Consider the following 26735-nt stretch of genomic DNA (forward strand, 5'->3'; position numbering starts at 1 on the left):
TTTTGTATTAAACCTTTATTTCCAACTCTGCAGCACCATGAACTATACCAAAAATGAGAGGTATCAGAGACATTTTCTCACTATAAAGGATCTGGGTCACCCATGTCATCATTTGTTTGGGAATTGTTAGATAGGATAAAACTCTCTTCTGTGAAAGAAATAGTATGTATCAAACCCCCCCATGAAATTAAACCACTGTAATGTTCCCTATCTTTTTTCCTTGAAGACGACTGTTCATTCTTCATTATTTCACTGATTGGTTTATGGCATTTTAAGGTTTTGCATTTTTAAGGGTTATTTTTTTTCCACAACTACTGACACGTTTCATTAAAAGCTAAGATTTTTATTTAGCCCAAAGATATTAGAAGCCTAAAGCCTGAAGAAAAACATCAAACTGAAGGAGACCTTTGAAAGGACAGCAAGGACAGGCAAGCTTTTTTACAGCCCACTCTCTATTTTTCTCAGAAGCCAGGAAATGGTATCAGAAGGCCTTGATTGCTGGAGAAATGCTTTTTCCTTTGTCATCAGCACTAAAACACTTAGTCCAACAGCTGAATATAATGCTCAAGGGTTCACATACAAAGCTTTTTTCCCTGGATATTTTGTCTAAGTAGGTAAGACACATAGCTGAATATACTACAGAGCATATTCAGTAATTGATCATTGGGAACATATCCCTATATTTTAGAGCAATGGCAAATGAGGGCAAATATCCCTAGAGGAGTATCTATAATTAGAAATGCTTATAGAGTTGTTATACCGTGGTGGCAAAATAAGAATTGAATTTTTAGAGGTGCATTTTACCCATGTTTTCCTGACTGAGTACTTTACCTTGCTGTACAATTAGTCTGATTGCTTTCTGCAGGGTTGATAGCACTAATTGTTACAGCTGTGGGTGCTGGAGAAGAGAAATTTCTCTGCTCCCTGGAGAGGAGCCCCGGGAGGAGGGTAAAATGTCAACATTTTGTTTAGATTTATTCTTGTTTAGATTGAGGACTGGAATTTGTCAGGTTCAGCAGAAAGAATGCCATTAGCTTTGACAAGTGCGTGTGTGTGGATTTGTTGGGTAATCTATTTAGGAGATGTAAAATGCTGCACACACTTCCCATTTTATTGCAAAAAGCTGAAATTGACGGTACCTGTCAAAAGCTATCATCTTCCACTCTCTAAAAGAAAATTGACCCTTGCTTTCTCTACAGTATCCTTCAGTATTACAGCAGGTCCACCTCTCCTTTAGCTAATACTGCTTCAGCAAACAGAAGTGGGGATTGAAAATATAATTAACTGAAGTCCAGAATTTGCTGTATTGATGTCCACTGGCTGAAGATTATTGCCATGTTTTAGGAGCAACTCTTTATCCAGAAGAGCACTACACATATCTATGTTTCTACATAAATAAGACTAAATAATAAAGTAGGGTTGTTTAAAAGGTCTGATGTTACAAAAACAATCAGGACTACAAATGAATGTTTTATACCATTAAAAATGCCTGCAAAAATCTACTGGAAAAGGCAAAATTAACTGGTAAACTGCACAAACAGTATCAGAAACAAAGACCTCTAAGAGCTATTGCTGCAGCTGTGTGTCTGGAAGGAAAATCCTTGAGAAGACCGGCAATATTAAAATAGTATTTGCAATATTCCTGAATAGATCTTTTTCTTAACAGCTCTTAAAGCATAGATTTACTTATTCACAAAAGCTATGTGAGCTTTTTGGCATATCTACCATCTTCTTCAAGGAATAATTATACTCTTTAAATTCCTAAAGCCCGTGATTAGTTCCAGCTTAGGATTTTATATAATATACTACTTTGTGGTACCTAGTCAACCAAAGGTGTCATAGAGACAATTATAGTGTCTAGAAAGAACATTACATTCTTTATTGTGTTGTTTCCAAATACGTTACCTAAAAAAATTTGTAGAAGTCCACAGCTCATGCCTCTTTTTACTTTTATAGTGTATTGTGGTAATTAAATACTCAAATGCTTGTAGGAGAATTAACTCTTCCGACTTCTAATCCTGGCTGGGAAGATTTATTCTTCATTCATTTGTATGCACATGACAATTCAGCAAGGCTCAAGCACTGACTTTTCCAGTTTTATATGATATGCCTCATGATTTCCTTGATAACTTTCAATTATACTCTCTTCTCTGCCTGACCTCAGAAACTTTTAATCTTTAGGATGAAACTTTGGTCCCTGCCATTCTAATTTCACTGATCGGGTGCTACATTTACAGGTTCTTAGGAAATTCTCAGTGCTAAAAATCCCAAACACACGCATGCTCCTTGTTATCAATTTCACAAGATTTAACCTGATATCCATTTCTAGATTCTCCTTCATTCCTGACAGAGACTCTTGCCAGCGTGGATCCTGACTGCAACATGGAATACTGTAGCACAGACTGTTTAGGAAAATAATTTATAGGAAAAGTATGCAGACAATTAACTTCAATGACATAAATCTGGACAACCTTGCTACACATTAATAGTGACAATATGCTGGAACGTACCAGTGTTTAGGATTGAATTAAATAGTAATGGACAGATTGTCTCTACCAGCACCATCCTGTGCATAACGTAGCACACAGCTGTGCCACGCTGAGAGGAGCTTCGGGAGAGAACCATAACCAAAGACCCAGCTGCTTTCATTCCTCCCCTCCTTGCTTCCAAGGAAAACAAACTACACTGTTTCACTCCTGGCAGGAGATACATTTTCCTCCTGTTGATTATCTGGTTTGCTCTGAGTAATCGATACGCTTCCTGTGGCTCTCTGTCCGGAAAGCAGCAGCGGCAGTGTGGCTGGTGATATGAAAAAGATGTTTTGAGCACTGTTCTCCATCTAACAGCATGCCTGGATGTATTTGTATGGACCATATTATGACCCAGTATCTTTAAGAGCCTAATTTTGCTGCACTTACAATGGCATAAAATATTTCCTGAATTCATAGATTATAGTTTCTTTCCAAAGGTGATCAAGCACCTGTCAAAAGGGCAGATGCTTTTCTGGATTTGATGCCAATAAAGGAGGAAGAACTTGGCTGCTGTGACCAAGAGACAGTAGTATTTGGGCAAAAAAGCAGAATTACAGCATTGGATTAATGAGAAGAGAATCTGACCTGTTAAGGAGTCTCAGAGATCAGCCTGGAAAACTAAGAGACCCTAAATTCCAAAACTTTCAATTTATTGTTTTTTAAGCTGTGCTTGTTCATCAATAAAGTAGCAAGTGACATACTATTCTGCATCAGTTCTATGCAAATAAATTAATAAAAAAAATAGTTGGGGACATTTTTATTGATTCTAAGATAAGTTTTAAGTTTCTGAGAAATCCAATTCCACTGAAGGTCTAAAAGAATTAATCATACATGATTGTATGCAGTATGCCCAATGAAGAAGTAAAAATGAATGCATTTCTTCACAAATGGATCATCATGCAACTTACAATGACTTCTGTTCAGTAGAAAGTTAAATTTATACGTCTTTCTAAGGTTAATGAAATGCTGAATGTGGTCAGCTCGCCTCTATGGTACTTTAGAAAGATACTTAGGAGACGCTCAGAAGAGCAATCGTCGTTTGAAATAGGAGGTAAGAAGAGTAACTCTTTTTGTCCAGTCACACCTCTTAGCACCCCGCAGATAATCCAGTTCCATCGCCAGCACTACCAGGCAGGAGGGAAGGAAAAGCAGAGCAAGGAAGAGCCACTTCAGTGCTGTACGGACACGGGGCTGAGCATTTTACTGATTGTGGTCCGGGACGAAAGGCGATGGACAACTTCTGCACAGGGAGGCACCGGACGAGGAGCACTTCCAGAAGGGTGAACTACGATTCAAAGCGGCAGCATTTGCTGGGAGTGAAAGTATAAACACAATGAAACATGTACAGACATCGGCTGAGGTGCAAGCATGTAAATTTTAAAATGCATTTTTAGAAGTTTATTTTTTCTTCCCTCAGATTAATTACGCGTTGTCCTTTACGTATCACCCCCCGCCTCCTTTCTAAAATCCTGTCTCCTGAAGATGGGCAGGAATAATTTCCGTGTGGCCTGAATTTCCCTGTTTTCCCCCCTCCTGACTTATTCGTTAATGCATTGATTATCCCTAATGTCTACATTTGATTATCCCTTATCGCTCCGTTTCCCGCTTATCCCGGCTCGCGGCGCGCCTGCCTTAGCCGCGAGGGAGGAGGCGCTTCGCGCTCCGTCCTGCCGCGTTTGCTTGTCCCTCCGGCCGACCCGTAGTGTTCGCTCCTCTTCTCGCCATCATGGAGGGCGCTGCGGCCTCCGCCGAGGGCCTGCGCTACGCCGAGTACGCGCGGGCCCCTACGGGCGCCGGCAAGGGCCAAGCCGAGCTGGACCGGGGGCTGGTGAGCGCATGGCGGGACCCCCACCCCCGGGGCCGTGAGAGCGCTGCTGCCCCCGTTCTGCGCTGCCCTGCGGGCCAGGCAGGGAGCTTGGGGGACAGAGGGTGCTTGGCTCGGTGCCGCGCATGCAGCAGGCGTGGCGTGCCAGCCGTGAGGGGAAGGGGGCACACGAGGTTCGTAAATGCTCGTGGTCCCAGGATCGACGGAAGGCAGGGGCTCCACAATCAGAAAGTTTTATCACAGTTGTATCGATGCGTAACACGGCGGGGAAATGTTCGCTCTGACCTACTGCGTAAGGACACGGCAGAGAGTTGTGGATAAAGGGGTAGGGTGAAAGGGAAGAGGGAAAAGAATATGTGAATTAAAGAAGAATAGAAAGACAAAAAGAAAGAGGAAAAATGAGAGAAAGAGAGCGAGAGAGAGTAAACGAGATCACCAGTCCTGGTTCCAGCCTCATTTCAGCTGATGAAATGTCCTGGGGGCACCTGGGGTTACATGTATGGATATGTTTCCTCTGCCAAGACGACAGATTTCTTGCTTTCTGCCCAATTCTGGAAACAGGCTGGAGAGCTTGGGAGGTCTTTGGTGGTCTTGATCCCCCACTGCAGTCTGTGCCCACTTTGCTTCATCCTTGCACTGTACCGTGCTGTGCTATGTTTATCTCCAGGAACTAGAACAAGGAAAAGCGCTGCCCTACCTCTGCATGCGCCCCTTCTCCAGACACATCTTGTTCTTTCCCAGGGCATGTTAATACCAACAACCCTTGGTGATTACCAGCAGTTCTTGTCTGTCACTACCAAGAGTCCTTGGTTGGCTCCACAGCCAGTGGGTGTTTGGAGCATCCACATTAGCTCCTTATATTCTGGGCTTCCACAGCAACTCATGGGAGCACTTTAGCCTGAGCATATGCAAAAAAGGCTGAAAACTTGTTCTCTGCCATGAAAAGGTGATACCTGACGTGTTTTCACCCACTGTGCAAATGTTACTACCACTGGCAGGTTTGAATCTTGAAGGTTTCGTAGAGCTCTGTTTCAGAAAAGTAATTCTCATCCAGTACTTAGTAATGTGGGAAAGGCTGGGTGGAGGCAGAGTGTCTCCAAAGTTTCCTATGCTGCATCGTGCTCTCGAGGAAAGGATGCTGCGACTTTCTCCCACTTTTTCATTCCTGCCACTTCAGCTAGTTCAGAGAACTGTGAGTTCCCATTGAAAAAGATGATTGGGAAAAACACACGGCTTAAAGGCCCAGATGGTGAAATTTTCACATTTTTTAAATGGCTTAAAAGTCTTACTTGCCTAACCTAATTGTGTATGTGGAGTTGACTCTACAATATTTCTACTTTTTTAAAACACAGTTTTAAAAATCACAGTTCTCTAAGTTATTTATTCATTGTTACTACAGTCTAGGACTTTTTTTTTTTTCCCCATAGAAGAGTCTTCTTATGTTTTAACAGCAAGTAAGTAATCTTAAGAAGCTGTCTCTGAAACTCCTTATTGTTATGGCCGTTCTCCCTGTGGAATGCTAGCAGGGAACTCCTAGAATTTTGTCTAGTCTTTGGGCCTTCTTACCTGTCTGGGATAAAAGTTGCATTTGGAGTTAGCGTGGCTTGCTTTGTTGTTGTGAGTATTGTCATGTTCTTACTGAGGTCTGAAGACTGAGGTGGGGCTTCAGAGGACTAAAATCTGGACATCTACAGTTTTCTATAGAAATTTATTCTTTAGTCCAGGGTATTAGCTGAAAGTCACTTGATCAGGGTCACATTTACTCTTGTGGTTGTATTGCAAAAGAATTTGGAGCAATGGAAGAACAGTAGCATCCTCAAAGATCATCCATAGGAGCCTTTGTTAATTAATACATACTGAAGAAGATTGATTTGAATACCTTATTGTAATTTTTCTATTAGTGAATCTTGCCCTGATTCAATTTTGTTTGAAAAAACCACCTGGAACTGTAGCGGTAGCTTTATGTACAAACCAAAAAGGTTGCTGTAAATTAAAGGACACAAAATGACATGAGAATTGTGTCAGTATGGAAAACAGCATCTAGCTGAAATTACTTTTAATTCACGATTGGAAAACAAATTAAATTTCATAGGAAGGACAAGACTGGGGGGAAAACACTAGATTATGAAATCAAATCAGTTGTGCAGAATTTATAATATAATCCCACTTCAAAATGCCTCCATATAGTGTTAGTAAGGTGGTTTGCTCTAGAGCGGTATTCCGATAAACTGTAGCTACTCTTCTGAGGAATAGAAGCATTATTCTATCTTCCATACCAAACAATCATTTATATTTCAAGTCAATAATTTTTATTTAAGGGAATATCTATTTGCAGAAATACTTTTGCACACTTTGTTAATATACTTGTGTCTCCTACTTCTTGGCAGTGTACAGAACTAAAAAAAAACCCACAACAAACAAACCAAACAGTGAAAATTTTCAGTTAAGCAATATGTACTTGTGTATTTATGTGAATATAGCTACATACTTCCTATTTTGCTGGTCCATGATTAACCATGGATTAATTGCAAAATGTCATTCAACCCGTGAAAAAAAATTATTATTTTCTCTCTACTTTTTATTCTGTTCTGCTCACTGAGGCAAATGACTGTAGGGCTCCTGCTGTGTATGTGAAACTTAGTGGTGAGGAGAGCAAAATATTTTTAATTTGACTGAGAAGGGTGTTCCACAGGCTGTGGTAGAGGAACCAGTATAAAATCCAAATCCTATGCAGGCAGATAGGTTTTAACATTTGGAAAGCATTAGCATTTGTAGTCCATTGTCAGATGTAAGAGTGTTGTGCTGAAGTTTTAAAATGATGCATTTGAAATTCTCCTTTTGTTTTTATATTTAACTTTTTTTTACTTCATAGACGCTCTAATGCTAAGAATTACATATGTAATTTTATTTTTTGGATATGTTTAAGTTAGAAGGGCACCTTGCATTGAGGATTTGCAAAAATAATATCTCATCCTCACCTGTTTCTTCTGCTAAAAAGTTAAGGCCACTGGAGAATTAAAGGAATAGGCAGAAAATCTCTGTTCTCCAACATACTGTGTGTTAATATGCTTTATCTCTTTTGTTTGCCAAATGCTTAGGTAAATCAGGTCTTGTAGTTGCCTTTCTAATGCTTGTGTTTTCTTATAATCATATCTGAAAAGGATTAAGAAAATTCAGGTTTTACGGATTTAGCATAACTTTTTCATTAGTTTCCTTTAACAGGGTTTGTTGCCGAAGACAGAATTATATAGTAAAATTAAAATACCAAGATCAGCAGAATAGCATGGAGTTGATGACTAACCTTTGGGAGCTGATTCATTGAATAAAGAAAGGGACAGATGTTAGTTTTTAATATTCCATTTCTTTATTTTTCCCTCTTGGATCTTAACGTAATGATTTCATTTAAAATCCACATCTTAGAGGTTTCTTAACAGCATTTTTGGAGGGGGAGGAAGGTCAATTCTGTCATAATTGAAAGTCAGTGTGTATGCAGTTATTTATTTATCCCTTATGAAGTGCAGTTTCAAGCAATAGGAGACAAAAATGATCATGGTGGTATTTGTATTAGCATGCTGTAAATGAACTGCTGCCTTCCACAGAGAGAGTGAGTTGCTTTCATTTAATATTGACGTGAAAGGAGTGCATTTAATTAAAGCTTTGGACTTTACATTTCAAAGCACCAGCCTAACCTTGACTGATTCTTTTAAATATTCAACTGAATTGAGTGAGCATGGAAAAGGAAACTGAGTCAGGTTGGACTTAAAGAATTTACTGGTTAGTATTTGAAGTTGCCACTGTTTTTATGAGAGTCTGTGTCAAGAAAAAGCCAAACCTGCAATCTCACACTGATCCAAATTCCATTTTTATCACATATATATGGTTAGAATGCATGTATACCATAACAAACATTCAAGATGCTTTGATGTGTCAAGTTATCACTTATGTGCTAATATGTGGCAAGAGACTCTTCTCTAAGATGCTTATAATGCAAATACATTGAGTTACCGTAAACCAGTATTTCTCAAGATTTTCTGTTGCCTGTACCTTACTTAAATGTGTGGACAGTCTTTCATTCCTCTCTGGCTTGAGGTTTGTACCGCTTCTATGAAGTTTTCTGTCGTGTTTTCATTTTCCCCTTGGTCCTGCATCCAGCTTCTATTCAGGGGCTGCTGCTATGATTTGTTTTTACCTGCTGTATTCCTGGCAACAGTGGCTTTCCAGCAGCTGTTGGTGCTTTCCACTGAGATTGGACTATAGCATTCCAGCAGACATGGCCGACTCTGTCAAAGGCCCTCAGGGGTCTCTGCATTGTGCTCCCTTGTGCAAAAACACTTAAGCTACTTCTACACTGAGCTGACAGAATCTTGCTATTATTTATTTGTCTCTGCTTGGTCTTGCCTGTCATGAGCATGAGGTGTCTGCTGCTAATGCCTTGTTGGAGCCTGCATGTCTTGTAAACTGGTGACTTAAACCACCTTTCTGGTGGCAAAGCAAGTATAACTTAATTTGGACAATCACAGGCTAATAATTATTTCCTTTTTTTAATTTATTTATTTTTTTTTGCCAGCATCATCTCTTTCACACATTGTTGAGCTCTTAATTGACTGTAACCACTTAGTAAAAGATTCTTGCTGTCAGTATAAATAAGTCAGGGAAACTCTTGAATATTAATCCACGGTCACAAACCACAGGACAGAATACTATGGAATTCCTATAGGGTTGTGCTATTTCCAGAAAGGTCGCTGTTTGTGGTTCATGTCCAAGTGAAGGAATTTTTTTGAATGTTTGAATATTGAGAGCCTGGGAAATCTGATTTGTAAGAAGAAATGAAAAGAGTTTTAGTTTAGTGAGGAGATGAACCGTATGCTTCACAATTCTGCATCATCTACCATTTACGATAACATGCTTAAACTTTTTCCTGGGGAAAAGATGAGAGGAAATTTTGTGGAACTGAAAGGAACAACAGACATAAAGCTACTACATTATTTTTACATTCAGAAATGAATGCTAATATTGAGACTGAAGACTACACTGAAATGGAAGAGCTAGATTACTAAAATGTAATATATATGCCTAAATGTAATATTTGCCTAAATGTATAGGCAAATTTCTAAGGCAAGAATTCCTCCTCAGGTAGGTGGGAAGTCCAGATGCTAGATCCAGAGGAGTACAGCTGCTTCTCGGAGACCTCAGAGGAGGCTGCGACTTCTGTCCTGAGTTCACAGCCAAAGCTGTAGGAGCCACTAAGCATGAGGGCAGTGCCTGCATCGTGCACAGCTGCCTGTTTGCTGGGCAAGTTGCCAACCCATGATCTAGGCCCTACTAAGCCAGCTCTAGGAAGGGTTTGAAAACAGTAGTTCTGAACTCTTCCCCTGCTCCCACAGTCTAGAAATGAGGTTGGGTACAATCAAAACCAGAGTATTTTAGCCCCAGAAACCTTAGTGGCAAAGGCATTTTGGCTCCAGATGCAGTTATTAGGGCATTCATATTGAAGTTGGAGCTTTAAAATCCTGTCAGAATTGCTTGTATAAAACGTATAAACCAGTTATGGGATAATTGTGGAAGTAAGTCATATATAGAAGAGATAGTCTCATGATAAAAGCATTTTTACTGCCATTATGTTTTGAATTCAAGATAAACCTAATCTGATTTCTCAGGTTTCCCGGGGGAAAATTCAAGGCATTATTGAACTGTCATATGATAAGACAGGTAATGCCGCAGATGTTTATTTCCTTTGTTTCAAAGATTACATGGAGGCTTTTCAGAAGTGGAGAGCTTGTTACCTTTCCTGAATTCTGCAAACATGTGAGAAGTCAGTCCTTTCTTCAAGGTGTACTTCATGCCTTTCATCAGCTTCTTCATCAACACAGGGATACTTCTTACCCTTCTTGAAGTGCCTGACTTTTTCAAGCACTGTGTAGGAAAATACATAACACCTGATGGGAGTTTTGTTAGTTCTTCATGTTTTTGTAATAAACTGATACTTTGTTATGTACTGTATTGAACTAGTCTGCAAAAGTAATTTTGAGTTATCCTGTATGGCTGTGTGCCTTGTGTTTTTATCAGTGCATACTATTAGCTGCTTTTAATGTATGTTCACTGATTTGCTAGTGGGTACTTCAAGTTAAACCTGATGTATTGGTGTGGGTTAATATAATGAACTATAAAATCTAATGCAGCCTGTGGAATACAGAACTTACTTTGATCCCTTTCATAAGTTATAAATGAAATGTCCACATCAGACATCAGAAATACTCATTGTTACAGTAGAAGGTACATATATACCAAATTAGGACTTGCTTGTTATTCTGATTCCTGTTTCTCTGCTTTAGGCCAGGACTATGATAGCACTTGGGCTTGGTGTTGCGACTTTTGCATTTGCAGGTAAGGTAAATTACCAGTGAAACTCTCACTTGTGAGCTGCAGTTTCTGAAAGGGTTAAGGAAGTTTTTATGAATATAAATAGTGGAAAGTGGAAAGGTTACTTGAGAGTACTATGGAGAATTATGTCCACCTACAGTTCCTGTCCCTTCAAAGTCATAAATTCCGAAATTATTTTTGAAAAAGGTGAAGAAAGCTGAAGAAGGTAATTTTTTTGACAGCAGCTAAAATGCTCCATCTGCTTTTTGTCTGCAAAATAAAAGGCAAAAAGTTTATTTACTTAATAACATACTGCAATGTGGAGGCCCTTTAGTACGGAAGAGTACAACAAGATGCTGTGATGTGAAGGTGATGCTCTACAAATTGAAACAGAGGAAAATAAAAGGTTTTAGTGACTATCGTGATTTATCATACTAACTGTTTCCATACTACATTGTTTATTACTCTGAAAAATAGGTTCTAGTTTGAACACAGGGCATGAGTTTAACACGAAATAATGGTTAACAGAAAGCATTAAGAAGAGAATGAAGTAATGGTACATCACAACATTTCAACAGAGATACTCTAATGTGGTTTTAAATTCTGTGTTAACATAGGCACATGCTTAGATCGCTAAAACTTACAGACACAATATGTGTTTTAAGAATGAGTGTGAGATGCTATTTGAATGAAGCAGATCCACATTTTATAAATAGTTTTTCTAATGTGTATAATAGTAAGTTACATTGCTAAAGAATAGTTAATAAGAAGAGAGGATTTACATGGAAAATCCTCCAATAACATGGCATAAATCTTGATTCTGGTATTGATAGACCTTCTTTGTACTTCTGGGAACACAGCCTTACAGGAATACCTCCAGTCTTTCCTAGCTATAAGCATTCAGTGCTAGTGGGGAGTTGAATGGTTCTGAATCCCAAAAGATCATCTTTTTGCAACAAAATTAAAAATGCAGCATGTACAAGGTGTGTAATTAACCATACAGCATCACAGCAAGAAATGTGTAGTACATGGATTTCTTTTTTTGAAGATACAACCTTTGAACAGTATTTAATAAATAATGTATTCCCAAAGCTAATGTTTCAAGCCACCGTTTTTCTTAAAGTTCACAAGGAGATATCTTCATTTACCGTATTGAAATGTATTTAAAACTATTTATTAGTGAGTTAAATAGTGAGTAAGCACAATGGGTCTTTGCAGTCCAGGACTAGGTTTTTAGATGCAGTATACTAAAAATTCTCCCTCTCCCAATAGTTAGGGTTTTTTTTAAACCAAAATTCTTTCTGCTATAAGCTGGTGGACATAAGTTTGAGCTTGTTTGTGGGTTGATTTTTTTTATTTTTGCATTTCAGTGAATATTTTATTTAACCTCCATCTTTTTCAGGTCGTTATGCTTTCCGTGTTTGGAAACCATTGGAGCAGACAATTACAGAAGCAGCAAAGAGGATTTCAACTTCTGTAAGTTTAGATACTACTTCATGCTAAATTTATGATTTTGTATTTCAGGTATTCAGAAAGGAGACATTTTATGTTAAATAAAGTTAAGTGCCAGGTAGATAATTTTTTTCCTAGGATAGGGATGCACCCTACTGTGTAAGTTCTGGCATGCTGTCTGCTATATTTTAAATCCCTGTGGATGAAGCTGTATCAAACAATGTTTATGAGTTTGATAAACTCAGTTGCAGTTTTTTCTGCTGATATTCCTTGTTTTAGAACCCGTTACTAGTAAGTATAAAGATAAATTGTTCAAGTACGCTGTGAGAAAGTCACTAATTCCTAAATACTGCGAAGTGATGACATGCAGTTTTATTTCCAGCAGCTAAAAGTGAAAGAATTTAGTATTTTAGATACAGTGTTAAAAATCAAGAAGACAAATTGATTAACTTCTAGGATGGGTTGCCATGGAGATGGGAGAGCTTATGTGCTGGTTAACATATGAGTTGTCTTTTTCTTGTTCCCCAGCTAATTTGAACTTTCAACCAGGTTTTTGTTCTTTGGTTTTGCCCTGTTGGTTAAAAAATACAATAATGAGGTGAAAAATCAGGAAGTAGAGTGTTGTGGGGGATGCATATGCAGGGAATATTTGAGAGTGTCTTCTTACTGCTTCAGTGGCTATGTTTTCCTCTGGTAAATAAATGCATGTGTTCCATCCTGCTTGATGGAAGTAATTCCCAATAAGATAGATGTCTGCTTGTAGCAGTGTGTTCCTTCAGAGTTCATAGTCTGTGTACACTTAACCACTGCAAAAGAATGCTATTCCCTTCAGGATGCTGATGGGTGAGCATGTTCAGGCAGTAGTTGTTGCAGATTATTATTTTCTGAAAAATATACTAAAGGTAGTTTTTTTTAAACCATGATTTTAGCATTATACCTACTAATGTTAGGCCAGTTGCAACACAGAGCCTGTCTAGACAGACACTGTGGTCCAAATTTATTTGCCATCTGTGCTTGGTGTTCCTGTGCTAAAGGTACAAGCTTGATCAAGGCAAGCTTCCTGGGGAGGAGATTCAGTTGTCCTTTTGGGGCTGGTCCACATTTGCTTTTGCTTGCCAGAAACAGTGCTCCTGGAAAACTCTTTTTGCTCTCTGTCCCTCTTGTTGCATTGCTGTTGTGAGACCAATGCCAAATTTTTTTTTCCTATTAAAAAAAAAAAAAATAGATTTTGAGATATTCCCAAGTTTCCTGCCAAAACAACAGAGGGGACTTGAGGTACTGTGAATTAAATTGCTTTCAGATGATACAGATGCAGGCTGACTTGCAGGCTTGCTAGATGTAGCTAGCAGTACATGTGGCTTCAGAGTATGGAGTGCTTCAGTCTTCACTCTCCCTCCCTAGCAGTTTTACTCTAGCAATTCTTTTTCTATCCATTTGTAGATATAGGCTAGAGAATCTAAATTCAGATGCATTCACATAAGAAGGCAGGCAGTGACTCTTCTTTAACACATTGAAATGTGACATGCTACTGCACGGAGAGGTGTCTGTTCCTAGGAAACTGCACCCCTCAATACTGACTGAGCCAAGCTCATTACAGACCTATCTCATTTTTACCACAATGACTTTGACTCCTGCAGAATTCATGAACAACCATAAAGAGCAAACCAGGAGCTTCTGCATTCTAAGTGTTCCTAGTCCCTGGAGCAGTATCCTCTGTCTGCCTTCACATCCTGCCTTTCTGCCCAGAATTGTGTGTTGTTTTCCAGTAGGGTATCTCTTCTGCTATTCTATTTCTGAACTTGAAAATGCAAGTTTTCAGTGTAAGATGAGCTCTACTGGAGACAGTAAAAACTCTCTTCCTGTTTGCCATTTATTTTGTATGTTTGCTGGCTCTATATTTGTGAGAGGATAGTGATAATATTTTTCTTCTACAGCCATGGTCCAAATTGAAGATACTTCTAAAATTCTTAGCCAAATTGATTTGATTTTTACTACTGTACAGTTACTGCTGTCTTGGTTTGTATTTTTTAATACTTTTTTCTTCTCCCTTTAACAATGAATTTTTTTCTTTGAAACAATAGAGAAAATATTAAATGCAAAGGTCCTATGTAAGTGCTTGTTCTTCAAACTGCTTTTAGTAGTTTTACATTACTTTGTGGAATTTGAAGCTGCTGGGTATAATTTGTGAATTAGCGCTTTTGTCTGTTTCTTGGCAGCTTATTGCCCTTTACACTGTAATGACAAAGGTTGTCAAGCAGTTGGTACTTCTTCCTGTGCTTACTAGAAAAAGTATCTCGTGACCCTTAGTGTCTGGGCTCAGTGTTACTTTGCTGGCTTTCTATGCTATTTGAAGGGACCTAACTTGGTCACTGTAATTTTCAGTGCTTATTCTAGCTTTCTAGAATGAAACCTTGTCCCTCATGGCCTCCTTTTTCTTGAGAGTCTGTGAAAGCTGCCTGTTTAAAATGTAGCTGCCTCCCTCTGTATGCCCTCACTCTTCCTTCTCCTTTTACAATGCATCCCCTGCTCTGTTTGCAGTAGAAATCAGAGCTGATGTTGGTCCCTCCCAATCAGACAAGGTAATACAGATGCTGTTTATTCTTTCTGTCTGCTCACTAATAAATGACTTGGGAAAGGTCAAGCTGAGCAATTATGAAGTGATCATTTAAAATGCTGCTTGCTGTATCTTGAGGATTTTACATTTCCTATTTACTTATATAAATAAGTAACGTGTTCAGTCAACAACTGCACTTAATCTCTTCGTCAGAAATAATAAGCAGAGACAAATAACAGCTTTATTCTTAATTTTTACCTCTCATTTAAGATAGTTACTTCATATTTAAGAATATATATTTGTAAATGCTTCTGTAATTTAGTCTTGAAGTTTTCTACCATCTTTCTTTTAGTGGAGAGGGACACCAGAGGAAACATTGTCATTTCCACCCTATGACAAGTCATAATGCCTGCTCCCACAGAAGTGATTTTTTAGTTTGAGCATTGTTTTGCCACTGGTGTCACAAATGGCAAACAGGGACACTGTTTTGTTTCTGTGTGTAGTGAGAAGAGTCTGTTGCTGCTAGAAGGTGCATAGCCCTAAATAGTCATTTGGCTTGTCTTCCTCAGAATTAATGCCATTAATTAAACTATTAATATTTCCTTAAAGTGTGAAATAAAGAAGCAGGTATTTTAGTAGCATTCATTACCTTTCTTTGTGGAATCAATGATACTGAGGATTGAAAGACAGAGAGACAAATAGGTAGAAGATATTGAATATAGAAACAGCAATTCTAGGCCAGATGAACTGCTAAAATACTCAAATCCCACAGCCATGAGACTCTGTGTTCCATAAGAAAATGATGTCTTCTGTAGCACGTCATTACGTTTTCTCACTGCACTTCCCTTATTGGATCTGATTCTGCTCAGACTCAGAGAGTTCTTGATTGAGAGGTAAGGGTAGCAGCCATCTCTCTTGTCCTTAATTGAAAATAAAGTTTCCAGAGAACAGTGCAGTCCATTTTATAAGATTTCTTTTCTAACTAAAGTTAAGGAAATAAGAGTTGATATTAGCAAAATTGTATATTATATCACAGCATCTAAATAGTTTGTGGTTGTGGTTTTTTTCTTGTGGGTTTTTTTTTTTTTTCCCTCTGGTGTTTGTTACCTTTTTGGTGGAGGACTGTATTGGTCCTGGAGCAGCAACATATAGTTTCCAGAAATATTCAGTAGTCCATATAATGTAATGTATGATCTCAGTTTTGGTGTTTTCAGTCTCTTAACTGGCATGGAAACAGTGATTTTGCTTTCCTTGTGGTATGAAAGAAAAAGTATCTTGGAGATGTCATGGTCCCTATGCATTGGATTTTTGTATCTGGTTGCTTTTGTGAAGATCTGCAAGACTAAATAGATGTTTGCAAAGCAAGTGCAGCCATTTTCTGGCCCTCCCTATGCCCCAAACCTATTAATAGCATTTGTTCAAAAAGGAGAACTCGCATAAATTCTTAAACAGTAATAATGTGCAAGGAAATTAAGTAAATTAAATGATACCTCCCCCCCTTCCCTCAAATAATATAAAAGAATGAAGAGCTCATTTCAATGATTTTCCAGTACAGAACTTTCTTTGCAATTGCTGGAGCTAATAAATAATCAGGTGTCTAGAACTGTCTGTTCATCAAGTTCTCGTAACAGAAAAATATCTTTCCAGCCATTAGAATTTGCAACTAGGAAAAAAATGTTTCAGTTTGAATAACGTGCAAAAGTGGTTTCATTAGGGAGCTAGAAATTTGCCAAGGTATTGCCTAAAATGAAGTCTCAGTGTTTCTTCCTCTTTTTTCTAACCAACAGGAAAAAGTTGATTAGAAACTTAGGAAAAATTTCCTTTTGCTTTAAATTCTGCTTAGGGTGGAGATCTTAATTTAAGAATTGATTATTGTTTCTACATCCTTCACTTATGAGAAGAAAATATTTTTTCTTGGAGACCAATTCAACAAACTGTTTTTGTTTGTGTGTGGAAAGACAGAGGTAACAGAATTTCTTTTTACATTCCTTTTGGAGGTGAACCAAGGCTTCCTAAGGTTAGAAAAGTGTCAAAGAAGTAGGCTTTAAAAACATGAAAAAATATTTCTGAATGTAAGCCTGCAGCCGTCCCTCCCTAGTCTCTCATTTTAAATAGTGTTTTAGATAAAATCTACCAAGAACAGAGACAAGCTATGTTAAAGAAAATTCAAATGTTGTTCTTCTGTACATTAATAGCAAACTAGTGTTCTCCTGCATTAGAGCTGTATGTCAGAGTTGAAGGGCAGAGAAGAATTCAGGAAGCCATCTGCACCTAGACTGCTCTGGGAGCATTTGTTTCTGGAAAAACTTCAGAGAACGTTAGAGTACACTTTTCTCTTTTGCTTGTAGTAATTGTTGAGCATTGTTGCAAATTTCTGTGCAGTTTTGCTCTTCAAGGGTGTTAGCTGTTGGCCATTAAATTATTGACATCATTTCCCTTTTGAGAACCAGAGAAGCGCTGTGTGTTCCCTTAGTGTTGTACCCTCTAACCTGTCATGCCCATGTGCACTATTACAGACCTGGCTTGTGGTACCCTGTAGTTACAGAAGCGGCTGCTCCACAGATTCTCATTGTTGGCATGGCACATCCACTATCCTTTCAATAGTGTTACCATAGTGGTTACTTTATTCATGGTTTGGGCTGGGAAGAAGGAAGACAAAATTAGTCTTGGATCATAACAGCACACTAAAAAATCTCTCCTGTGGTTGCATGTGAGTTTATGGTAGCAATTGGTGAAGTATTTCTGAACAATGCTTTTGGGTGAATATCTCTCCTAAGCTTAAAGGCTTTGCTTAGATATCACAGACAGAGCCCTTTAAATGCTATATAATGGTTTTGAAATTGTATAAGAGAGCTTGTGTAGACATAAGGCAAAATTCTCACTGAATATGAATGGCTGTATTTAGTGAGAAGAGTGTTTTTTCAAGGGCCAGGCATATTTTACTTGGGGGTAAAGGGAATACTTAAAAATAGTCTCAGCTCTTGGGCCAGACTTCCCTTTGATAGCAACAAAAGAAACCGATTTTCCCCGGTTGATAGGTTTTGCATTGAGGAGAAAACTTCAGTGTTGTTGAGCAATTTCTGTGTGCCAGTTCCCCAAGGCTTGGAGATACATCTGGTACCTCTGGGACTTACAGAAACATTCACATTGTGATCACTGCTAACCATCAGTGTTGGGTTTTTTTCATAATTTAAAATAGAGTTATGGTTGACAAATATACTTTCAACCCATTCTCAATGACAATTGCTGTAATGATTTTCTCTCATCTCCATCTCCTTTTTAATGTTCTTTTCCCACTGTTTTTTCTTTCCCTCCTAAAACAGTGGATAGAGTTTCATACAACAGTGAGTTAAAAAAAATTAACCCCAGATCCTGTATCTAATAGTTGTCAGTCACTGGTTCTGAAGGAAGGATGTAAAGGCTTAGGATTTCCCAATATATTTCACTATTTTCCAGTGTTCTCCAGCTCAGTGGTTTCCTGAAATGAGGAAATTGTGGCTTTATGCTAAGCCTTCTTTTTTTTCTTTTTGTTTATTTTCAGAGTTCCTTCAAAGAACTCATAATACACTTTTTTGAAGTAATGTGGAAAATCTGTTCATGTGGAAATCTGTTCTTGTCTCTGTTGGGGTTTTTTACATACTTTCTTTGTAGAAATATCTGGAGTAATTGTCCATAACATCCATAGATGCCAAAGTATTGTCACTTTTGGCATTTTCCTTTGCGCTGGTACCAGTGCTGTTCTCAAGAATTATCCTACTTTCCCTCCCATGCCCTCCCCAACACATGCACTGTACCTACCATCCTATGCTGGTATGTGCTTTGATTCCAGGCTTTTTTGCCTGGAGGCAGGATTTTAATGGTTGTAGCTATTAATATCCCTTATTAGCAGTAGAAAATTGTGAAGACACAGGTATTTATTTTTAAGCTGTTTTTCATATGTGTTATCACTCAGGAGAAGTCCTTTCATATTATCCGATTTCCAGTCGTTCCATGCCTTCAAAATAAATTATAGACGAATATAATGCTCTAAATGAGGTCATATAACTACAGTTTAGTCCCTGGCACCTTGTACATGAACTAATTATTGCTTTTTTTCCCTTTCTTCTAAGAGTTTTTCGTCATACTATAAAGGAGGATTTGAACAGAAAATGAGTAGGCGAGAAGCAAGTCTTATTTTAGGTGTAAGGTAAGTGTGTTGCATCAATATGTTTTTACTTTAGCAAGCATTGAATGAAGTAGATGCATGTTGCAAGAATGTGGAATACTCTTTCCAAAACAATTTTTGTAAAACCAAAACTTTTTTTTGTAAAATACTTAAATGCTTAGAAATTATTCTAATACTCTGCTTAAACTAAAAAGCAAACAATAAAATGATCATAAAACATGTGACTTTTGTTTGTATTGAAGGCATGGTAACATACTGCAGTGGAGAATTGTTCTTGCTGTACCCTGGGTCCCTTTCAGTTGAGCTACTCCCCAGCCAGGATTTCCTACCCTATAGCATTGCAAGGGAGACTTCATCCCAAGTACCAGGCTCTGCACCTGTCCTTGTGGAAATTTGTGAAGGGTTCCATTCCTGCAGCCTCTTGAGGTGCCTCTGAATATCAGCCCTGCCCTCCAGCATATCAGCTGTTCCCACCAAAGTGATAGACTTCTCGGCCAGTTGGTGATGTTAGAAGGCTGTATGACGTTGGTGTGACTCAGATTGTGAGTCAAGGAAAATGTGATTTTGATATTATTTTTTTTTTTCCTAGTGATAAAGAATCTTTAGAGCTTATTGCGGGATAAGCAATAGCTCATAAACCAAGCAAATTTGAAGTAAACCCCTCTTTTCACAGTTGCTTCTTTGAGCAGACCTGCATGATTGTCTGTAATATGCAATTGCCACTTTTCCCCAGCTATGGTCTGGCCATCTGAGGTTCTAAATGTGGTATAACAGCTTTCCTTTTTAGTGTTAAAAACAGCTTTACAAATCAAAATATAGATGATTGTTATTTATAGTTGTGTGATAAATCATTTTGGTTTTGTGTTTATATAATCCAAGACCTTTCACCCTCTGTTTGTTTCTTACTTTCTAGGTTACTTTCTGTTCAATTGAAGTATTCTTTTCTTAAGCAGTTCTGTGAACTATTTTTGCAACATACCCTAATTTCACTGTGACAGAATAATAATTAGAAAGGTTGTTTACCTCAGGAATTTAGTTGGGCTGACACCTTGCATTCAAGCTGTATCTACAGAAAGATTAATTAATTGAATCATCACTGATTAAGAAGTCACCTGAAGTGGAAAACACTTATTCATTTCTGCATACTAACAAATTATAAAAAACTGAACCATTCAAACTGTCCTTTTGCATACAAGAGCCTTACAGTGTTGGCATAGTGCATCAATAAGTGGTTGTTTGTCTGGTAAGGTACCTATTCTGTATTTAATTTAGGCCAAATACATATTTTATGTATGTCATTGAAGTAAACAACATTATGTAGGTAGCACCTGTAAATCAACGTGTCCCTGAATGTAACACGTTGAACAGATTTGCAAAAATAACACATACAGGCATTTTTTTTCAGGCCCCAGCAAGAAGAAAAGAAATATTTATAGCTGCTGTAAAAATATTTACAGTAGAACAAAATGTGATAATATTAAATATTTGTTGTTTTGTCACTGGTCATAAAGATATTTATTTTCTTGGAGGAAAAATTGTGTTTTCTGCATTTAATGCTAGAATAACCAACCAGATATACTCTAGAGCTGCTGGGGCTATCCTATTTTTTCCCTCCCTCAGATTTTTTTATTTTAAATGAGTAGAGGTACTGAATTTTCCAAAAACCTGAAATCTACTTGTGTGTGTCAAATACACAGGCTTTTGAAAAATGTCATTCTCTTTGCCTTACATGCCTTTGTTGTTGTTGCTTCCTTGGAGATGCAGTTTTATGTTTTGTCCACAAGATGGTGAAAATCTCAAGTTCTAATTATTTTTGAAGCCAGTATAAACTGTTAATTTTTAGCATGAGTGCTCTGGCATTTCTTGTAAGCACTTCAATTTGTTTTTGCAGTCCATCTGCTGGCAAGGACAAAATCAGAACTGCGCATAGGAAAATCATGATTTTGAATCATCCTGATAAAGGTAAATAATTTTTACTTTTCTTAAGTAGGACTGGAACGGAAGAGGCTTAAATGAGATCCTTTAAGTTTTCTAGCTGTGTAAATAACCACATCAAGTTCAAACATTTGTTTTTTATTTATTGACTTGAGCTTCTGTGTGTCTTCTCTCAGATAAACTGAGCTTTATGAACCAGTTTTACTCATTTTTCTTTAAAGTTGTTTTCTGTACTTGTGCTGCTTCAGTTAAAACTGTGAGCTCGGGGACCAGTTTTCCACACTTGGCAAAAACTTCTTTAAAAATAAGGAAAAATATGTTATAAAAATTTACATTAAACTAAAATTCCTGTTTTGAACTGTTACAGGCCAGTTGTATGCATGAAGGTAACTTTCTGTGAGGAAATGTTTTGCAGTTACTAAGTACATCATTGATGAATTTCAGACTTCATGGAATTCACTTGGAAAGAATGTAAAGCTGGGCACTGTTGCTTTACTGGCCGGATTTTAATGTAAATTTATCTTAGAGAAAGGCTATTATTATAACTTTAACTACACTACAGCTGGTTGAGAAAGAAAGCCCATATGTTCATTGCTGTTTCTACTTTAAAATAACAGATGGTGAAGAGTTGCACTGTATTTCAGAAGTCAAAAGGGGAAATCAGAGGGTTTTTATATCTTTTTGACAGAATTACAGGCTCCCTACCAGCACCCCATTTTAAGAAAATGAAAAAGTAATTGTGACCACTGGCCATGGGAAGTGTTGAGTTCATGCTTTTCTCTCTTCACCCCTCAGTTTAGTTTTAAAGCTGTCCCGCTTGTTTAAAACTTTGATTTTTACTCTTTTTATAATGTATAAGCTGCTCAGACCTAGAAAGGAAATTCTCTTCTTCATTTCTAATATATTTCAGTGGTCAAAAGTCTCTTAACCATCAGAGTCCCTATTAGGTCAAGTTTTATTAACATTGAACTTCTAAGTTTGTTGTAGCAGTATGTGGACATGTGAGCCAGAGAGAATTGTGAATCTCCATGTGGATATTGAGTAGATCTGAAGAGATGGTTCCTGTTTGAAAGATCCTAACAACCCTAACAAAGATTTTAATGCTGTGCTCTTGTTTTCATGCCCCTGCAGCTGGGGCATAGTGTAGATTTGGATGGATATAGTGAGCCCTCCTGCATGAAGGTGAGACAGAGCATTTTCTCAGTGGGAACACCAGTTGAGGGGATTTGTGCCTCTCGATACCCCTGAAGCTCTTCTGTCATGGCTGTAGAAAAAAACCTTGTGTAATATCTTCAGCTGCAGAGTGAGGGCCTGGAGTAATCTTGAACATGTGGCATCACAGAGAGGCTTGTTCGCTTGTGTATAGATCACTTCTGGCTGTGGGTAGCACAGATGTTCATTTAAAAATAATATTCAATGGTACAATGTAATTTTAAAATAATATTTTGCCACCTGGAGTTGATAGAAGAAAGAGCAATAATTGCAGATTTTACATTGTGTATGTTCTGAGAGCCAAACAGTTGGAAAGAGAAATATTAGAAATAAATAAGAAATATATAGAAATCTGCATAATAGCAAGACCAGAGAGTACTATTGAAATGTTTGCTTATTAATCTTCACAGTTCAGTTTTAACGTGTTTTTACATTGATACATTGTATACTATCAGTTATAAATTTTATGAAAGAACATTTCCTCACAGAAAAAAAAAAAAAAAAAGAAAAGAGAAAACTTTTGGACTTGCCTTAATTATAAACAAACACTTAGGCAATCATGAGATTGAATTTCCTCTCATTGGAGGGCTACAAAATTAATATGGCACTTAAGGATGTAAATGCAGTGAAAACACTTCCAACAGATTTGAATTTACTTTAAGATCCTGTATTCTAGACACTTAGAAAATCAATGCATGTTTAAAAATTGTTTGGAATGCATTGTTTATTGCAGGTTTTAGTCTTTACTGTTTGTTTGATCCTCTTATCTACTCTGTGGAGGAAGCAGTAGTCAATAGAGTAATCCAATTCCTTGTTACAAAGCTACTTGATTTTAAAAAAGGAAAAAAATAACTTAATTTTTCAATGGCCAATTCATTATGCATTCCTTGCCCTGCCTCACTTTCTTCCAGTGTGGCTTATTTATTAGAACTAGAACGCTCAAACATGACCAAACCATGGAATTTTTTTTTTTTTTTCTGGTTGTTTTACCACACCATGAAATGACTTTGTACTGATTTGGATTCCTCAAGCAATGTCCTAAAAATGTCTTTAAGCAAGCCTCACGTTTTTATTTGTATGTGTCTACAACTAACTCTGCATGTTTCTTCTATCATTGTCTTTCCTGATTAATAGAATGAATTAAATGGTGAATGAAAAAAAAAAAATTGAACAAATGCCTTGGAAAATGCTATGCAGTGCGCAGTACTGCTGGAATCACATTTTCACATAAAAGTATAGGTGTATTATAGTAAGTGGTAAGAGACTGATATAGACCTTGCAGTGTTTTTGGTGAGTGTAGGCAGATGGTTGGCGCTCAAGGGGAGAGTGAAAAAATCCCAAACACAAAAAGACTGCTGAACTGTAATCAGGTTGTTAGATGGAGCGTAGAGCAATGACAGTGTTCAGCACTAGGAGTTAGAAGGCATACCATGTTTAAATAGCTTTAATGTGATGGTTTCTGGCTGGTAACTCTGGGCATCTCACACAGGAGATGTTCACACAATAATTCTTTGTCAAAGTTATTTTAAAATTTTACCTCTCAGTTTTTAGGATGAGTGGAATTAATAGCTGCCAGGTTTGAGTGAATGTTCAGGACAGGTGACCTTGTATACATTTGCAGTAGCATCCCACTGCAGATCCAAATCACAGGCTGTAGTGATTTCATATTCCAGTCTTCTCTCTGAGACAAGTTGTTCTGTGTTATTCACAGTGATTTCAGTTTTGATTACATTTCTCATGTTTCCTTATCAATTAGCTTACTTCTTGTCAATGTCATTTGTATCAAAAGGATTTATGTAGGAAAAAGCTAATGAAAGTGAGTAATAAAGAGATGCTGCAAGTGAGGTAGTTTGGTACTTAATACTAATGTGTAAAGAGTATTCCTTTCCCATTTCTCTTCTCAGGTGGATCACCTTACTTAGCAACAAAAATAAATGAAGCAAAAGACTTGCTGGAATCCAGTGCCAAAAACTGAAATCCGAAGCCTTGGGTCACAGGAGATTCAGCTGCTCCATTGTGCAATAACTCTCATGTCTGCTTACTCTGCACAGTTTCTTAACATTGATCGTTCATATTTATTGTAATAATTAAAAGTTACAATTATTGAAAAGCAAACTGAAATCTTTTACAGCTGTGTAAAGTTATGTACAGTTATGTCCCTGCAAGGAGCAAGGAGTTGGAATGATGATTCTTATGGGTTCCTTCCAACTCAAGATGTTCTGTGATTCTGTCCCAATTTTAGTGTATTCTTACTGAATTATAATCCCTTACAAGCTTTGAAAAAGTTCTTTTAACTGTGTTTTTCCCAATATTTTTTCTTTCGGTGAACTTAGGATCGTTTAAAATAAAAATTTTTAAACAGTCTTTAATATAGGGTTGTTTCTTCATTAGTAAAGAAAAAACCCTATATTTAGGGTCTCCATAAAATCTGTGACAGTGGATTGAGTCACAGGAAATATGACCAACCTGTTTTGGCAAGTTTCAGCACCACCTTTCACTTGAATCTGTTCATTTGGGAAGTAGTAGGGTTTGTTGTGTGAGCTTAAGTTTGAGAGCTGCAGGACAAAATGACTGATAGGACTACAGAGTGCAGCTTCTACTAGGTATGCTAATGGGGCTTGGTGCTATGAAGGAGGATTCTTGGGTATGGTTACTTCTTTTACATATTTAAGGATCTCTGAAATTGTCAAGTAATTAAGACATGCTTTTACATCAAGTCAGAGAATATGTTCAATCTCTAGCAGTTGGGGTAAACATGGGGTTTTCTGCAAGGATTTTCATGGCAGTGGGATTGAAGAAGGTAGGTCCATGTGGCATGATTTAGATGGATTTTCCAGGCTGCAGCTTGCCTAGGTTAGCCCAGTTGTGTGAGCCTGCTGTAGGAGTGATACAGCAGGGAACAAACAGGAGAGTACCTGCTTTGCACATGGCTCCAGAAGCACTTCTTGGCTTAGTTCTCCAGTAATGCCCACATTACTGCATTATGCTTCATATCCCAGAGCATACATACCTCCCTCCTTCTATAGCATCCTAGCAATCTCGTGCTGTCTTTGGGGAATCCTGAAGTCATGGATCTCAGAGAGAACAAGTTGTAATTGACAGCTCAGGGTAAGTGCTATCTGGGACACTTGGCTGCTGCAGGTTACTACCAGTAAGTTGTCTGCAGCTGTATTACATCTTCTGAGCATAGACAGTCTAGTGCATTCAGTATAAGACTGAAAAAATTCTGGTGTCCATTCAAACTCAAATCATTAGAGGTACAACAAACAGCTTACTGATGTGATACAAATACAAAATTTACATATTCCATTTTCTAGGTTATTTACCCAGAGGTAAGTGGCTAAGAGCAGTTAATATGAGGTTGGGTGCTTTAATTATTTATTCACCACAACATGCATTTGTAGTTCATCCAGCAGTGGATGTTCAGATTATGTGGATTTTTCCTTGAAAGGAATCAAAAAGAGGCATTATTTTTTATCAGGTTCCTCACACTTTGTCACAATTCCCTTACTTTCATTAAAGGGAGATGAAAAATTCCAAACTGACCTTAAAAGAAAATACTAATTCTAAGTACTTGAGAGACTTTGTTGCAATTAGAGTGGCAAGACATATGGCACAATTTTACTGGATAAAGCAAAAAAGACTGCCAGGAGAAACCTGCCTAGGAATAGCATATGCTGTACAGGTACTACAATTGCATCATGGTGATCTAACACAAGAAACTCGAATGAAAATGATTGATTCCTATGCAGTAGCTTTAATTGGAACTTGTTACAGGAGTAGCCATCAGTTAGTGTACATTTAGGGTTAAATAATTCTTTTCACTGATGTAACAGTCCATATTGGCAAAAAATAGAAAGAATCATGACAGTTTTAATTTTGGGAGGAGACAATTGAAATGGTGGTGTTCCTAATTTTCTCAAGTGGAGTCTGTGATATGAATCATTGTGAAAAATCAAAATTGATGTGAAATGGTAGGTGGTAAAAACATTCTGCTTAATGATTTTGAGCTGACTAGCTGTTGTTTTCATATAGCCGCCTTATTCTTCCTGAGTAAAATGAGTTGCAGAGAGCTGTTCTAAAGTATCAGTTAAAACAAAGGCATTAAAGATGGCTTCTTGCTCTGTTCTTAGAAATGGACTTCCTATGTCTTTGTAAGAAGTAGAGGGTTTGTTTTTTCTGTGAGATCTTATTGTCAGTCATTTCCTTACTGATACAATTATTCGTATCTAATTATTTTGGATGAAGCACTTATTTCTGCCTTTCAGTTATGAGAGATTGTCCTTAACAAAAATAAATAAAACTGAGTTCTAGTTCTGCTTTCTCCATTTTTTTTTCAGAGCAGGCTATTGACTAGTTAACAAATTTGATAAATTAACAAAAAAAATCAGCAGTTTAACTGGCTCGTCCTATCTCTGGAAAATGCTGTAAAATGTATGAAGCTAATAAAGAGCAGTTGTGAAAACATCACATATACAATAACATTTTTTTTTTCTTGTCTGTTTACTTGCACAGCTTGCTTTACCTACTAAGTAATGGTTAGAAGGATGAATATAGGACAGGGAAAGGCAAATCATGGAAGTGCCGCTCAATTTGTTGTTGCTGATAGTCAGCATGGCAGGCTGAGGAATGTCTTTGGAGACTGCCTTGCAAAATAGCACCTGGATTGATGCTCAACTGGGCTAGGAAGAACAGGATGCT

General features: G+C 37.6%; 1 protein-coding gene and 1 long non-coding RNA gene across 4 annotated transcripts; one reads left to right on the plus strand and one right to left on the minus strand.

The window, feature by feature from the left end:
• LOC147654173 (uncharacterized) lies at window positions 1-4029 on the minus strand. The gene is made up of 2 exons (XR_015284579.1): window positions 3541-4029; window positions 1-2390 (listed from the first exon to the last, which is right to left on the minus strand). It is a non-coding gene; the product is annotated as an uncharacterized LOC147654173 (long non-coding RNA).
• On the plus strand, window positions 4020-26516 carry DNAJC15 (DnaJ heat shock protein family (Hsp40) member C15). Of its 3 annotated transcripts, none has more exons than XM_023935804.2 (6): window positions 4020-4359; window positions 10689-10740; window positions 12119-12192; window positions 18832-18908; window positions 20779-20849; window positions 23939-26516. In XM_023935804.2, exons 1-6 carry the CDS (start codon window positions 4258-4260, stop codon window positions 24007-24009), a joined length of 447 nt encoding a protein of 148 aa, XP_023791572.1. In that variant the 5' UTR covers window positions 4020-4257; the 3' UTR covers window positions 24010-26516. The 3 variants fall into 3 exon arrangements, with proteins under 3 accessions (XP_023791572.1, XP_023791649.1, XP_023791725.1); XM_023935881.2 differs by having other exon boundaries at window positions 4240-4529; XM_023935957.2 differs by having other exon boundaries at window positions 4252-4648.
• Window positions 26517-26735: the final 219 nt, after the last annotated feature.

Source organism: Cyanistes caeruleus, chromosome 3 (genome assembly GCF_971803275.1).
Source record: "Cyanistes caeruleus chromosome 3, bCyaCae1.hap1.1, whole genome shotgun sequence".
NCBI lineage: Eukaryota > Metazoa > Chordata > Aves > Passeriformes > Paridae > Cyanistes > Cyanistes caeruleus.

Coding starts and splice junctions, on each gene's coding strand:
- DNAJC15 (XM_023935804.2), top strand. CDS start 4,258: ATGGAGGGCGCTGCGGCCTCCGCCGAGGGCCTGCGCTACGCCGAGTAC. Junction 4,360..10,688: donor CCGAGCTGGACCGGGGGCTG/GTGAGCGCATGG, acceptor TCTCTGCTTTAG/GCCAGGACTATGATAGCACT. Junction 10,741..12,118: donor TGCGACTTTTGCATTTGCAG/GTAAGGTAAATT, acceptor CATCTTTTTCAG/GTCGTTATGCTTTCCGTGTT.